Source organism: Kwoniella bestiolae, chromosome 4 (assembly GCF_000512585.2).
Source record: "Kwoniella bestiolae CBS 10118 chromosome 4, complete sequence".
Classification (NCBI taxonomy): Eukaryota; Fungi; Basidiomycota; class Tremellomycetes; order Tremellales; family Cryptococcaceae; genus Kwoniella; species Kwoniella bestiolae.
The window spans coordinates 200,392-215,924 of NC_089244.1; the positions used below are offsets into that span (position 1 = coordinate 200,392).

Genomic DNA, 15,533 nt, shown 5'->3' on the forward strand with positions numbered 1-15,533 from the left:
ACTGTAGTGTGCTGTGCCCAATGCTTAGAGAGTCGCGCTCGTCCCTCTCCGCTTTCTTTTGTTTATTTGTTTTGATTTCTCTCGATCGCTTATATCGTCATTCCCAATGCCATTAGCGGGATCAAATGTCCCATTACGAACATGATTAATTGATGACCTGTATTTGTCACTATTTATCCTAATTCAAGTCCATTGGTTTATGCCAGCACGCGTCATATGGTGCTGTGTCACTAGTACTCCTCTCACTCTGTTCACTACTGTGTTGAGTTCTGAGTTCTTACGTTTGATCCTCTACCATCATCATCATCATTAATTGATTGATAGGAAACACGTTTGATATTTATATCCACAGATATCGCATATATAGCATACACAGCTATCTCTCAAGAACTACACTCCCACTCTCTTTTCTTAGATAACATCAGAAATCACAATGGTAAGTAACAGTCATCCTCAATGGCACTCCCTCACACCTGACAGCTAAACCATGCTGATGATCCCTTTGTAGTCTGCTCCAGCTGCCAACGACCCCTTGTCAGGACACCCAGGACATCTGTAAGTCTACCCTACTCTACTCATATCTAATCCTCTCAATATGTTGGTATCATCACATGCAGGTAAGTAGGAGCTATAGCTGATCATCGCAACAACAGCTCCGAAACCCAACAAGCCACCTTGACCAAATTCAGAGAAGAACTCACCGCCGAGGGATCCATCCCAGCTAACAGAGATGAAGTGGTGGCTACCCTGGGATACGACAGGTTCGACGATCAGACCCTTTTGAGATTCTTGAGAGCGAGAAAGTTTGATATACCCAAGGCCAAGTTGATGTGGAATAATAATGAGAAGTGGAGGAAGGAGTTTGGGGCGGATGATATTGCTGCGTGAGTGCGACTCTCCAATATTATGTATCTAGGGTGGTTCGGGTTTTGGCTCTGGGAGGGATTCGGTCGGTCTGGTGGGATTGGAGAAGGCTTGATGGGAAAGACGATCCGAGCGTTGTGTGGGCTTGGGTATCATACCGTAGCCGCTCTTCTGCTCTTATGTATTTATCACTCCTTACATCTCCCCTACCATACTCGCACTAGCCCGATAATATCAATGTACTAATTCTATAACCCCATACCATAGCAACGGCTACGATTACCCCGAGCTCCGCGAAGTAAACAAATACTACCCACAATTCTACCACAAGACCGACCGAGAAGGCCGACCGATATACATCGAGCAACTAGGTAAACTAGATATCAACAAGTTGTACGCTCTCACCACGCAAGATCGACAGCTCCACCACTTGGTGCACGAGTACGAGAAATTTTTGAAATCTAGATTGCCCGCTTGTTCGAAGGAGGCGGGTCAGCTCGTGGAGACTTCGTGTACGATTTTGGATCTTTATAATGCGGGTATTAGCAGTTTTTATAAAGGTGGGTTTTTGGGTTTGGCTCATTCTTGCTCGCAGCCGAGACTCTGGGGAAGGAGAGTGGGGAGAGGGGGAGAAGGGAGTTTAGACAAACTGGAGGGGGAGACGTGATAATTGTTTCACTGCACTTAGCGAGGATATGTACGGGTAGCTAATGCTTCGTTGATCTCACGCAGTGAAAGACTACGTCGGTGCTGCCAGTTCGATCGGACAAAACAACTGTGAGTGTGATTCACAGCTGGCTTGAATGCGTTGGTATCTGACTTGTTAGCTGATACCAATATGTTCTTAGACGTACGTGTATTCATCAACATTACCCTCCAAGAACGTATCGAAAGCATAGTAGAGATACGAGGTGTAGATCAATGGAAAGGGTTGGACTGACCACTGTTTGAATTTGCTGTTGATAGCCCGAAACCATGGGTCACATGTTCATCATCAACGTGAGTATCTTATTGTATTTTGCGCTGTCATGTAGAAGAGACATGCTGATCGCTGCCCTTGCTACCAGGCCCCATACCTCTTCTCAACAGTCTGGTCCCTAATCAAACCATGGCTAGACGAAGCTACCGTCCGCAAGATCCATATCCTCGGAAAGAACTACAAAACCGAATTACTCCAGTACATCCCCGAGGAGAACTTGCCCGCTGACTTGGGAGGGAAATGTAATTGTCCTGGGGGGTGTAGTTTGTCTGATGCTGGACCTTGGAACCCTAGTCCTGCTGCGTGATTTATATTCGCACGCAAAGGGGAGAGTGATGGGATGGGATGGGAACGATGATGCTGCAGACGGAGGGAGGGATGGGTGTATGTTGTAGTATACGATACGATTGTGTTGCCTATAGAGCGGTGAGGGAGGTCAAGCTCAACCTTGCTTTATTATTCTATTATCAAATACCAAATACAAATAGATAAAAATGTTTTTTACAATTGAATTGAATTTGCACATGACACATGAATTGGATATGCTCACGTACCATATATCATCCTACTCGCCTACTGTGTTGTACCCGTCAATATCTCACAGTAACTCATTTTGATCAGCGGAACATCCCTCGTGCAAATGGAGATACTGCATGTCATCCATATACCATATATCATATATTCATGTAAACTTGTCATATCATCATTCATATATACCGCACTACTCCTCGATTAAACCAACGTAAGATAAGATAATCTCCCAACCAAACCCATACATATATATTGTATAATTAAAATTCACAAACCGAAAATCAAAGACCAAAAATCAAAAGAGAACCTCAAATCCAAGAGAAGAGAAGAGAAAATAGATGATGGTGTATCGTATCGTATTGTGTTGTGAAATTTCCAAATGAACAGGGAATAGGAAAAGAAAGCGGAAAGTGTCCGTTTGATGAAGGTGTAAAAGACCAAGATCAAGATCAAGTTATTCAAAAGAGATTCGTGTATGATGTATACTATCTTATATCAATAATTGTCGATTCGTCGTTATTCACATGTAAAAGTCGTGGTACCATCGTTGTCCGTTCGTTGATTCGTTATTTACATTACTGTAGGTGCGTCGAGTGGAGAGTCCTGTTACATGGATGGGTTATGATCAGGGGGAAGCGGGAATCAGATCTGTTCAGATTTCACAGTCGTACCATTCCCACTCCCATCTTCTTGAGCCTCAATCGCTTGACCACCTTCCTGGACAGTCGAGTTGGAATTCGAGCCATTAGAAGATGACGATAAAGATGGTAATAGCTGTACGTCGGAATGTCGTCTCGCATTATTCCATGTCCCCATGGGATAACCATACCCATTATTGTTGTTACTATTGTTGAATTGGTTGAACTGGGAGATCGGACCAGCAGAAGAAGGCATGATGGGGCTGAACTTGACCGGGTGCGAATACGTTCGTCGGTTCGCATAAGCGTGAGCATAGGGTGATGAGCCGTGTGAGTGGTATCCCACTCCTACTCCGACACCTCTGATGGGTGAAGAGGAGTAATCACCACCACTACCGTCGAGGGTGGTTGCAGAAGAGGACGAGACGGGAGTGTTAAGGAGATGTGAATGGGCGGATGGCGAAGTCTGATTCCACATTCCCGTACCCATGAATTTTCGAGGACCAGTGCTTGAGGGTCCGGAGGAAGGTAATAACGTTGAAGAGGGTGAGTGATAGCTGGGTGGGAATTGGAATGTGGCGGATACGGGAGTCGCTTGGGAATGTACGTTGGAGTCTGAGACAGAAGCAGAAGGCATACGTCAGCAACGATGACCTGCTTTACCAAGAAGGGTACATGTCCTGATCCAGCTATAGCTTAGAGACTTCTTACAAAGTTGAAGGCACTCACAAGGTGACAAAGGTACAGGACTTCCATCGCTATCATCCCTCATGACCTGTAGCTGGGGGGGAATCTCCCTTCGATACGAGACAGCACTGAGACCACCAGGAACGGGAGTTTGCTTTCTCAATTTCTGATCATCGTTCTGCGGTGGTCGAGGTTTGTGATGTGTTCTCTCGAAGATACCGCATTTGTTGCATAGCTGGTGATTAGAGGTATGATTAGCCACCGTCGCATTCTCAAAGCTCACTCGACGATCTGGTAGCGCTCACAATCTTACCAGGATGAAGGAGTGATTTCCTCCAACTAGGTGGCGACTTGTTCGTACAATTGTAGCACATCCTTTTGAGCTGAAGATCATCAATTGACAAGTCAGCTCGTCTCATTATTACTTAAAGTGTGATACAAAAATGGACCCACCTCAGGAGTCTGTTTGACTTCAGCATCAGTAGTATAAGTTACCGTACCATCACCACTCAGTTCATCACCACTATCACCCGTACTACCCTTTCCTTTCTTCATGATCTTAGGTTTCTCCTCGTCACTCGTAGAGTGCCTATCGGAATTGTCAGGCGACAAGTCCAAACTTGGTCTATCCCACCTCTCGCCGTTCCCTCCGGCTGTGGTCGAGCTATGTTCACCGGGTGTGCTTGATCTTCTATCGGTTAATCTTGAGCCACTCTCACCTCCTCCGAGAATACCCAATGGTGAGATGGTACCTTGTCCATTACCGCTTATCCTGCTCCTCCCATCTGAAGTGGGCTGCCAAGAGGGAAAAGCCGAAGGTTGGATGGTACTGGGAGTACTAGGCTGATGAGGGGGAGGTTGTGCTCCGAAAGTTGGAGTACCGCCATTACTGTTTGACTGTTGATTGTTGTTAAACATGGGATAACCGCCAGAAGGAGTAGCAGATACTGGTGTCCACAGTTCGGAACCAGTGGAGGAAGAGGTAGAATTCTGGGCGATGTGACCGCTGGAATAGTAATTTGGTGATCGTTGATATGCCGAGTATTGATTCATGTTGGGGTAGGAGTAACCATAATGACTGTCGTTGTTGTTGAATGGGGGAGGGGCGGAGCTCGCATAAGGTGGATTGACTCTTGGGTCGGTATAGCCCGGCATACGTAAGGGTGGCAACATCATATTCGCACCGGAAGAAGAGGAGGTGGTGGTGGTCGAGGGTCCGAAGTGGGGTTGGACTTGAGGTAAAGTCTGAGTAGGACTGTAATGAGATTGCTGCATGTTGCTGGATGTCGGACCAATATGAACGTGGGCGGATGGCGAGGAGATCGAAGTTCTAGTTGGGAGAATCAGAGCTTCAGTATTGAGATTGCGTAAGATAGATAGAAGAGGAGGAAGAACGAACGATTGAAGAGGTGGTGGCGGTACAGGACTCGTAGACTTGGGTGGCCAATTATATAGCTGACTGGGATTTAGTACACTGGGTTGAGTGGGGGAAGCGGTACTACGCCTGAGGAAGACATAGTGAAATGTAAGATGATGATCAGCTGGTCGATCCCTTTCATTATACATAAATACAGTTCAGGAATCTTATCAAAAGGGGAAAGATGGTAAGAATAAGAAAGAACAGAAGGGCGTAAACAGACACAAGGCTGTGTAAGTTTGCTATCCTCTTTGGGCTTTCATGGAACATTGCTATGGGAAATGAGACGACGTGTCACTTACTCTTGGGAGATACCAGAAGAGAACTGCGCCTGAGTCTCACTCGTACCGTACGTGTATGATGCCGAGTGATGGTGGCTCGCAGGTGGTTTGGAGGCAGATGACATGGAAAGTGTCAGATTGGGCAAAATCCAGTCGTCGGTATAGGAGTTGAGAGGTCGATCGACAAGGTTGTATTCGTATTGGTGATCTGACAAATTGCAAATAAAGTTGCCACCCGATGCAGACGGTGTGGGATGGAAGGAGGGAGAGTGGTCTGGTAAAGGTGAAGGTGGATTATTGAATATTATCGATTGTTGATGGTGCAAGTTAAAGAGATGAGGATGAATGGGTGGAAACAGATAATCACTCATAAGAGTGAGGAACGCGATGGGAGGAGGGGAGTTGTCAATATTGGTATGAGATTGACCACCGATTGAAAAGGGCCTGTTGACTCCTTATGTGTATCCTGTGGCTGAGAGGACATGAACGAGAAAGAGGGAGGATAGATCGAAAGGAAGGGGAAACGGCGTGTGTGCGAGACGATGTTGAAGATCGGGTGGACGCTGAAGATCGGATGCGATGAAGCGGTCGAGTTGAAATAAGGAAGGAGAGTAAATTAAGTTAGCGATGAAACGGCTAATGTGTAGATGAAAGAGGTGAAAGCCGAAATACAATGATGGTCTGTATGATATGTGTGATGATAGGATCAAAGAGGTATCGCAACCAACATCAGAGTGAGAGATCAAGATCTACTTTGTGAGATGATGGATGATGAGAATCGGAAAAGAGGGATTGATGTCAGATATAAAGGGATACGACCGTTAACGACGACAATAGTATGGTGCAGGGTGGCGTAAATGATGCGATGATATATAAAGATGAAGAGTGGTCAAAGCTATAAAAGGGGGAAAGGAGGATAAAACGCACGGGCAAAGTATGAGAGATAGATCAGAGACAGAGACAGAAACAGTGTCGATGAGAAACAAATTATAAATTATAGTAGTATTGATGGTAGATGAAGTTGCTTTTGATGGTTGATGGATGATGACCGATGCAATGATTGGCATTAGCATCAAAGTAAAAAATGAAATTGTCCGGCCATGACGGCTAGAGAGTGATAGTGATAGTCATCAGGTATTACTAAAGCCAAGAGGAACGGCAGAGAGAAGAGGGGGGAGGGGTATGGGGGCTGTGCGTCAATCATTTATAGTCCAAAGGATAGTCACAAAGTCACAAAGTAGTAACAATAACGGACAGGAAACAGTACATTGTCCGATGTAAGGGTTTGAACGGAAGATATGAAAGAGAAAGAGAGAGGAGACGAAAAAGAAGCGAAAGGAGTGTTCATCCTCATCTCAGTAAGGTATCATATCATATCTCAACGATAAACCACTGCACTTCGGGTCCCGATATCGAGCATTCACCGAAAGTGAAGCCAAAGCCAAAGCCACTCAAAGGATGGTCCACAAATAAAGTAGGAATAGAACCATCTCATTGAATCTGATACCGTCTCATCGCAACAAGAGGAAAAGTGAAGAGAACAGTCACTCACCTACAGGCTCCAGGATTTAGCACGTAGCTACACCTTAGTACAAGTCTATGACTTTCTTGGTTTTTTTCCTATCCTATCCTATTGTTAATGGATGTTTCAACCGTCTCGGGCTATAGGAGATAAAACTAGAGGTTAAACCCGTTTCCTCGGTTCGGTACCGAATCCTCTAGTTCTAGTCCTAGGCCATGTAAAGTTCAAAGGATGGTCGCCACCAACCGAAGACGAGGAGGGGATGATGACGACGTTGTGTGGTTGAGGGGAAATACAAATTCACAAGGTCCTCTTGGTATTGGTATTGTGATTCCGAATCAGCTAGTATACAGATAAGTCAGCACTAGCTTAGCTCGCAACGAAAGAAAGCCACGCATAATCATACAACACACAACGACACAACTCTAAACCTAAAATAGATTGATTTGATGGGATGGCTTCGTCTCTTCATCTCCGTTCCGCTTAACCTCATCTAAGCTAAGTTGACCCCACTCTACAAAGATAGTCTGGGTCTCACCCCACTCGACCTCAGCCTGGGGAGGAAGAAAACAGAAGAAAAGACGAGCCAGGCCAATCAGGGCAAGGAGGAGTGACATGAGGCCGCCGCGTGATACAGATGTGATACAGAAAACAGCACGGACGATAAAGGCACATCAGCACAACCCAATGCCGCTTTCACCGATGATGATGCTGGTGATCATGGCATTGCCGCAGGTGCCATCAAGGGTACGATGAATGCACATCGAAAGGAGGGGCTTGATTCTAGACTCGTTTGGGTGCACAGCATCGAGATATGTAATGAGATGGGACGATAAAGCACAGGTCAGACAGGGAATCGTTAAAGAGGACTTACGATGGAATGTACTTGTTCTAGTGCCGTTTCACAGTGGTTCTATGAGATTTGATTTGATTCTGACCCAAGTAGATGGAGGCACTAGGACGCCGATGGTCAGCCGACATCACTGTGATGATGCGTGTTTGTCCATACCAGTAGTGATGGTCAACCAACCAGCTGATGATGAGATAATTAAAGGTAGATCCTCAATCAACGTCCACTCACTCACCTATAATTGAAGTTGTTCGATCTGATGGTCCCAACGAGATCGGATCAAGGTATAGATCGATTGGATGAAAGGAAGTGTGATGTTCGATAGGGGAAAGAAGAATGATTAGATGGGCGGAAGGGATCTTTCGTCAGCCATACATATATAATGAGTGATGAATGATGGGTGGGTGGGTGATCATCAATCAATTCTCACCTTTTGTTCTTCTGGGATAACTTCTTTTTGTTCCTCTAACCTTTTTGATGTTCTTAATTCTTTGTCGAAATGGTACATCCAAAACACCTTTCTGTCCTTTGACGGACAACAAAATGTCACTATTTCTCTCCGATTTGATCGCTCGTCTCCGCCTGTTCCTTAGTGCGTGTTGCCTCGAGGTAAAGTCGTATTTCTATTGGTGAGGTGGCGCTGTGTAGTATGTTTCTCCCGAATAGAGTGAGGTATTGAGTTACTTGGAGATGCGATGGTTGCCTCGAGAGAAAGCGAGGTGCGAGGACAAGGGATAGAGGAATACGGTATAACAATACACTACCCATGAGGTGTAGAGGAACACCGACGATAGAGGCCGTATAAGGGGCAACGCACGAGCGAATGAGATCTCGAGTGGACCGTGATGACACAGCTGATTCGGTCAGTCGATCTTTCCTGCTTGTTTGTCTTTGATGGGAACGATGCGAATGGTGGATAGTTAATTAAATCATTAGGGTGGACAAAACAAGAAGGTAGTCGATTGATGGTAACTTAGCAGACGAGAGGGGGAAAGAACAATGCGCCCAACTTCCATTTCTGCGTATCATGTATATGTATGCATTTATCGTTCAATCGGACACACACACACACACACAGAGAGAGGAGGGATACTTGATTAGCTAGTGAAGTGTTATTTCTGACGAGCGAGTGAAGTGTCCGTTCCTGCGCTGCCACGAACCGGTCAACTTTATTCCGGATGATTAATTGCGTTTCAGGTTATCATAAACACGTGTAATCCATGTGCCCGTTACATCTTCGCCCAAGGGGTTGAAACTGTTGTTGACAGTGAGGATGAAAGGTTTACGAGGAGGACATGACTCCCTCCGAAAGCCCGCACTCGTAAACTCATGAGCTATAAAAGGACGCCCTGCAGCAGCGGTGAACAAACTGATCTCAGTAATCCGAACGACTCGCCACTCACTTCCATACCTGATCTTTGGTCTCTTAGCACTTTACGTCACAGATACCTCTGGTTCCAGTCTCATCAACATCAAAAATCATCCACACTCTACGCTATGCCGTCGAACTGTGGATATGGGACATTCTCTAAAGATTCTAGGAAGGTAATCAGACAAGAAGAACAAGACTTTTGTGGAAGCGCGCTTAGACTAGAAAATTTTCATATTTCTTCTTCTCTTCTCTTCTGTCTCGTATGCAACATCGTTTACAACAAAGACAATATGGCGAGGAAGGTCTTGTTATGAATCATATGTCGTCTTTATAACATATATATTCTATCCTACCATAAAGTCAGCTCGCCTCGTGTGGGATGATTCGCCTGCGTTGGCAATTTCCGGGTGCGATATCGTTTCGGGTCGAGTCATGCTGATCGTCTCTGCCCCTCTGGAGAAGGCGGTCTAACCGGTCATGTTCGAAAGTCAGCAAGCAGACTCTTTCTATGCTCAGCTAACCTGCGCTTTCTTGGATATACCTGTCAATATGTTGAGCACAGTTGCTGGGGGTCGCAATAAACGTCATACATCTCTGGTATATTTCGTAGCACAGCCAGGGGAAGATGAAGTAGCTTCACAGCATTCCTCAAAAGGGCTGAAGCACTTGCTCGAGTACATAACTGAAAGGATGATCATAGTGTCATCGACTCGCTTGAACTCCTGGGGGTTCGTCCTTCGCCGATACTGTTCCTTTGAAGATAACCTAGCAGGTTCTGCGGCTCTCGTGGGCATTATTTAAAGACTCGTCTCTAGCGTGAACCATCCCACAAAGAGACGGTCGTGCCAGCGCAATCACCACTTTCGCATATTTTCCCGTCCAATCTTTCGCCACTCAGTGCCCCAACCCTCAGGCTACATTAGATCGTCGACAGATCCTGATTGATTATCATCAATCTCATCCACAGTCTATGCTATGCAGCCAAGCGCTGAAGTTCAGACGAGTGCATCTGCCGAAGATCTCGGAGACACCTTTTCCACTGCCACCACCCCTACTATCGATATACTCTCCATTTTCAGACTCTGATGGAACTTTGGCAGGGGATTCGATCTCCGAGACTCTTCGCCTCACTTTTGACTCCCTCAGTCGCCAGGTCGAAGGTTACATCTCTACCGCAGACAGGATTGAAACGCGAATTCGATCGGGTGATGACTGCCCCATGGATAACCCAAGACCGATAAGCGAAAGAGTTTTCTCTGATTTCAAGTCAGACTTGTTACTCTGCGCGACTCCACTTACCAATGAAGTAGACAAATTCAGGATTTACAGCATGTCCAGATCCGTTGGGGATCTGTGTGATCGATACAAGGCGGCATTTTTGCGACTTTCCGAGGCCGGAGCCAATCAATGGAAGATCACAGAGTACGGCGAGGTGCTGGAGAGTGCTTGCAAAGCCACGAAGACCTGTCTCGAGGAGTCACTCAAGTACATCAAAACTAAGAAGAACATTCCTGATCGAGACACTGACATTTCAGGGTTTGAGTACCCACAGGAGATTGTAGGGAGTTGGGAAGAGATGTATGCAACTGTCAAGAGTTGGTTTAAGTTTATGGACCTCAATGAGTGGAATCGTGACTATATGCGGAAAGAGTGGCTCCTCAAGGTACATCCTTTGCAAGCCAAGGAGCGGGAGATGGACGAAGCGATGGAAGACCATTCCAAGGCCGCACGAAATATTTCGAAGTTTGGCAAAATGAAAAGCAGTATGGCAGACCTCTTATGCCGAGATACCATTTAGCCGGACTCCAAGCGGATGCCATTCGAGATATTTCGAACGACACATCAACACACGATCTGAACAGAGAACGGATGGGAACGAGAACACATAGTCGGAAAGTGCGGTTATGTTGCAGGTTGAATTTTGAAACCAGATGAACCGGAATCGGCAGATGCACTTTTTGGTATAGATTGGTGACCAAACTAGTTGATCATCAGACGACACACATGACTCGGCATGACGTCTGTACTGCCATCTTGTGCAGAGTGCAACACAAAACACGACCAGTCGTCATGAATCTTTCTGACTGTTTTCGCCGTAAAATAAGCAATGGTCACGAAGGACAGATACAGTCTGCGATTTTGCTGCAAGCATTGATTACTCGCCAGGAAGATAGTTGTATACATATGATTGAAGAATTTGCCACGTAGCTCTCTTGATTTCAACAGAGATTGATACTCTGCATTTTCCGTCATCAAATCTTGTGCACCTGTGTAACTTTGAGCCTCCACAGTACACACACTCCATCACGAGCAAATATACACTGTAAGGAAGGATGCATCGACTTCAAGCGTCACATCCTCTGATGATACATGGTGATGCCACCACAAGCGAAGTCACCTCAGTCCTCATCCTTTCAGCTACCACGAAAATGAAGAGGACTGTCTACGTTTATGGTACATTCTCCACCTCTGGAAGGGAGAGGCTGAACGTATATACGTTCATTCTGATTGTTGTCATTTCAATGCATCGAACAAAAGTCTTGATACATATAGTGATTGGTCTAGCCCCTCTTTCAAAACCTACCGTGACCCGCATCCAATAACGCATGCGAAGTATGAACGCCTCAAACGATCAAAGCTTTAGGGATGGTACGTCACTTGCGGCCACTGAATAAAACTCAGGGGCCACAACGCTGGTGGATCTCTGAAGAGATGTCGCCAAACGTATGGCAGAGAATCATCAAACACTTCAAGATAAATATGGACAATTACTTGTTGAAAGTCAAAAGGCAAATGATCAAAAGAAGTACACTTTTGAGCAAGATACCATTCTGTCAGGTGATGAGAATATCAAAGCTTACCAAAGCGCTCGGAATTCCGCTGCGGCCCTCAGGTGGGATACACACGCACAGGTGCCCGACCAATTCACGATCCACACCATACAAGGAGTCGCCAATAAGATGATCGCTCTCACGGAGCACTGGTACAACTTGTCCAGGGAGCGTAAGAGAGAGATGTCCGGTTGGGCGTTGAAACAATTGAATGAAGCGATCGAAGCCTTGGATCTATACACTTTCTCCAAGAACGCTTCCGGCGTGTCTCATCATACTTGCGAAGATTACAATTGTCTCACAGAGGACGCTGAGTTACACAAAGAGGCTTATGCGAGTGCTCGAGAGAATGTAAGAGCTGACCAGGCAGCTATTGAAGGTTGTTTGGGGTTCACTGAACACTCTGATACCAGTCGAAGTCTGCTGGCACATACGTATCGAGTGTGGCAAATCGCAATTCGAGCTCTGAAAGACCAGGAAGGGTCTGAGATGGACGGGCTTTGCGATGCTTTGAACGACTTTAACATGGAGATGTGAGGGATATAGGGAGTTCTTTGTAATCTCGTCCATCATGGTCAGCCTCTGTAGACACTTCATACCTTCGGTGCCAAAGGAAGTCTCATACGTTTATTGACGAGTGCCTTGCGGTGCATCATAATATCCTTTGACTCAGACGACACAGGCTTTGAAAGAGTGGCTCAGCATTTGCAAATCATTCGACTTCGTTTCACGTCCTTATGCTCAGGGGAGACTACTTCGCATCATAGTGTGTCACCTCTTCCATTGATCGATCAAAGGTGGGAACTCTCACGAAAGGATTTATGGAAGTCACAAGTCATATTGCATAACCCTCGCTGTACTCTACAATCCATTCGGAAAAGGCGCAAAAGCCCTCACAATATCGTCTCCAGGCGGTACCTCTATCAAGTCATCGTAACCCCGATCAATCGTCTGAAGGACTTCTCCTCATAGGGTCCATCTTTGTCTATTATCGTGAGTTCCACTTGGTGGTGACCATCGGATCGTCCGGTCGACTTGATAGCAATGTTTGACGTTTTCAACGACAGGCTTTACACCAATCGGAGCACCTGATCATGAGTTATCCTTACCACTATATCGGGCGCGTGCAACACACAGACAACGGGACATTTACACAATTCCGGACCGTGTACACCTCTGTCGCGTGCCCACAATATACTCAAGGCACTGACCAATTTACCGAAGGATATGATCAAGACAATCAAGACTTCATCAAGGAGTATGGTGAAAAATTGAAAGCCGCATGCGATAACATGAGGGATTACTTGCAAGCCTCCAAAGCTTACGTCGCCCAGACTCCCGATCTTCCTGATCTGTCTTCGGACGTGGACGATTTCGATTACCCTTCGGCTTACAAATAAGTGTCGATCTGCGACGGACGCTTTCGACGAGTATGATGTCATCATGCTGACTGATGATGAGAGGGGCAACCCAGCCAGTCGTGATCCCTCTTTATCCGAGGGATTAATGGAGTAGTGTCAACTAGAGAGTGATATCGTCTCTATTGCCGAAGGAAAGCAGGGTGGGAAGTTGTGCAAGATGAATATGATATTAAAGAATAAATGTAACAGATAGGAGAACCGTGCCCTCATTAGATCTTTTCCGTTAGTATCTTCCACTGAATTCCGTGTCATGGACAGTTCAGAGTATGCATTTGTCCGAACCGCTCTCATAGAACATAACCAAATCCTCTGCAAGTAATTCAATCTTCTGTGAGCGTGCCCACCTGGGGCCCAATCCCCGTGCATTCTCCAATCTCCTCCATCCAATTTCCAATTGGGCGCAAGGTGTGCGGGAGTGGCCATTCGAGCTTTCATACTTCGATTCTATACATCTTCACCCACTGACGGCCCCCTCGTATATAACGCAATCTCAAACACTCCAAACATAAGGGTCAACTTGAGATACGTTCGACTATCCTTCTTGACGGTTTCCTTCCCCTCACCAAAGTGGATGAAATCGCCCTTATCATGTTAAGCGCGTGCTCTTGCAATGCATTCAACCTGAATGGCTTCACTTGACTTAGCAGATGGTGAAGTCTTTTGTGGTGCATTTTCAGCGAATTTGCAGATCGTGACTGGCAGATCAAGTCGTCATTGAGGTGTCATCGGAATGCCTCCTTTATACTGGAAGGGTCATCCCAAGCTCCGTTCAAAGGAGGCACTTTCCCTTGAACGAGATACCCATTGCCTGCTTTACTCGCTTCCGGTAGGTATATATGCAAGCTCAATGCGGCACTGCCTTCAAGGTACCCTCCAATGAGAGTCGGTCCAGCTTGGCCGCTACCGAGCATATTTTATTTCTTCACGAAGACGCCACGTCGCAACGCAGGTGCAAGATCTGATCATTGCTCGAGCCTGTTTGACACGTAGCTGCTACAGGCATCATGAGCTCCCCTCGTCACTCGTCGCAATTCCCCTCGATCAAGAGTACCAGGAAACGTAAGGCAAAGATCATCGGCTGGATGAGTACAGTCGAAGATTCCTCGGAGACTGAATCTCACGGTACAGAAGCTATTGAAGAGGGGGTCAGCACGGAGCAGAAGAAATTAGACGAGGTCCGAAGGGCTGTGGGCGAATACAACAGGATCCTGACAGACGTGAGGAACCAAAGTGTTAAGTCTTCGGAGGTAAGATACCCTGATCCTGAAGAGGACTCAGCTAGGATAGCTCATATAGGAAAGCTCATAATGGAACTAAAGGAGAGCGGGGCGACCAGTCAGGAAGCCAAAAATAAGGCTTCCGGATTGAGTGAAGATTGTCGTGGCATATCTGACAACCTGAGGATTTTGAAGGAACGGAACGAGGAGATCGAGTCTTGTAGACAACTGCTTAGCAAGGCCAATAGATTGACTCGCGAGACCTTAACCAAGTATCAGCAAGGATCTGCCAGCGATTGCGAAGCTCTAGTCAACGAGATGGCTGCGGCGCACCACCATGTAAATGCCAATTCGCAAAAGATCAATGATGCTGTCACCTGTGTTTCCGAGGTATATAGAATTCACGATGGGTCATCAACAGATCACCGGTGGAACCTCGAGTACGGTCTGGACGGTAAAGTGGAAGAGCTCAGGATGCAGGATCATACGTTGATCTCGGAGGTAGAGGCCTGGGGTGAATCGAGACAGCAGATAGACAATAGCAAGTTTCCCACCGAACTGAGGCGACTTCTACCTGATCGATACAATGATCTGTTGACATCGGTTGAGACTTCACGACCCGAAGATCATATCAAGACTTTCGGTACTTTCTCTTGTCCGTCGCCATCTTTCGGGAAACAGGAGTTAAGTTTGTTCGCCCATTAGCACGGCTACGAGAGGTCGTCAAGTATGCGGCATTTGTGCAATGCGGCACCAGGGTAAGCCTGGTCAGTGAGATAGCGGTCAGTCAATGGATAACAAGAGCGAAAGGTAGCTTCAATTCGTGTTTTGCTATATAGGCTGACAAGATGATACTGTATGTATGAATGGTCGATTCGCAGTCACCGACGATTTGTACCTTATCGTTTTTTTTGGCTTTGTTT

At 46.2% G+C, this 15,533-nt stretch overlaps 6 protein-coding genes across 6 annotated transcripts; 4 read left to right on the forward strand and 2 right to left on the reverse strand.

Moving 5' to 3' along the window:
• Positions 1-433: 433 nt before the first annotated feature.
• I302_105645 (uncharacterized protein) lies at positions 434-2,150 on the forward strand (the record flags this gene model as incomplete). The annotated part of the gene is made up of 8 exons (XM_065870124.1): positions 434-436; positions 509-555; positions 654-884; positions 1,132-1,424; positions 1,597-1,641; positions 1,692-1,714; positions 1,831-1,863; positions 1,932-2,150. The coding sequence occupies 8 exons, from the start codon at positions 434-436 to the stop codon at positions 2,148-2,150; spliced, it is 894 nt and encodes a 297-aa protein (XP_065726196.1).
• An 866-nt stretch (positions 2,151-3,016) lies between these two features.
• Positions 3,017-4,974, reverse strand: I302_105646 (uncharacterized protein; the record flags this gene model as incomplete). Its single annotated transcript, XM_019191394.1, has 4 exons — positions 3,017-3,627; positions 3,742-3,934; positions 4,005-4,082; positions 4,153-4,974. The coding sequence occupies 4 exons, from the start codon at positions 4,972-4,974 to the stop codon at positions 3,017-3,019; spliced, it is 1,704 nt and encodes a 567-aa protein (XP_019046024.1).
• Positions 4,975-5,029: 55 nt separating this feature from the next.
• Positions 5,030-5,522, reverse strand: I302_105647 (uncharacterized protein; the record flags this gene model as incomplete). Its single annotated transcript, XM_065870125.1, has 3 exons — positions 5,030-5,048; positions 5,099-5,203; positions 5,419-5,522. 3 exons carry the CDS (start codon positions 5,520-5,522, stop codon positions 5,030-5,032), a joined length of 228 nt encoding a protein of 75 aa, XP_065726197.1.
• Positions 5,523-10,471: 4,949 nt separating this feature from the next.
• Positions 10,472-10,939, forward strand: I302_105648 (uncharacterized protein; the record flags this gene model as incomplete). The annotated part of the gene is made up of 1 exon (XM_019191395.1): positions 10,472-10,939. The coding sequence occupies one exon, from the start codon at positions 10,472-10,474 to the stop codon at positions 10,937-10,939; it is 468 nt and encodes a 155-aa protein (XP_019046025.1).
• A 928-nt stretch (positions 10,940-11,867) lies between these two features.
• I302_105649 (uncharacterized protein) lies at positions 11,868-12,509 on the forward strand (the record flags this gene model as incomplete). The annotated part of the gene is made up of 1 exon (XM_019191396.1): positions 11,868-12,509. The coding sequence occupies one exon, from the start codon at positions 11,868-11,870 to the stop codon at positions 12,507-12,509; it is 642 nt and encodes a 213-aa protein (XP_019046026.1).
• Positions 12,510-14,397: 1,888 nt separating this feature from the next.
• I302_105650 (uncharacterized protein) lies at positions 14,398-15,315 on the forward strand (the record flags this gene model as incomplete). The annotated part of the gene is made up of 1 exon (XM_019191397.1): positions 14,398-15,315. The coding sequence occupies one exon, from the start codon at positions 14,398-14,400 to the stop codon at positions 15,313-15,315; it is 918 nt and encodes a 305-aa protein (XP_019046027.1).
• Between the last annotated feature and the right edge of the window lie 218 nt (positions 15,316-15,533).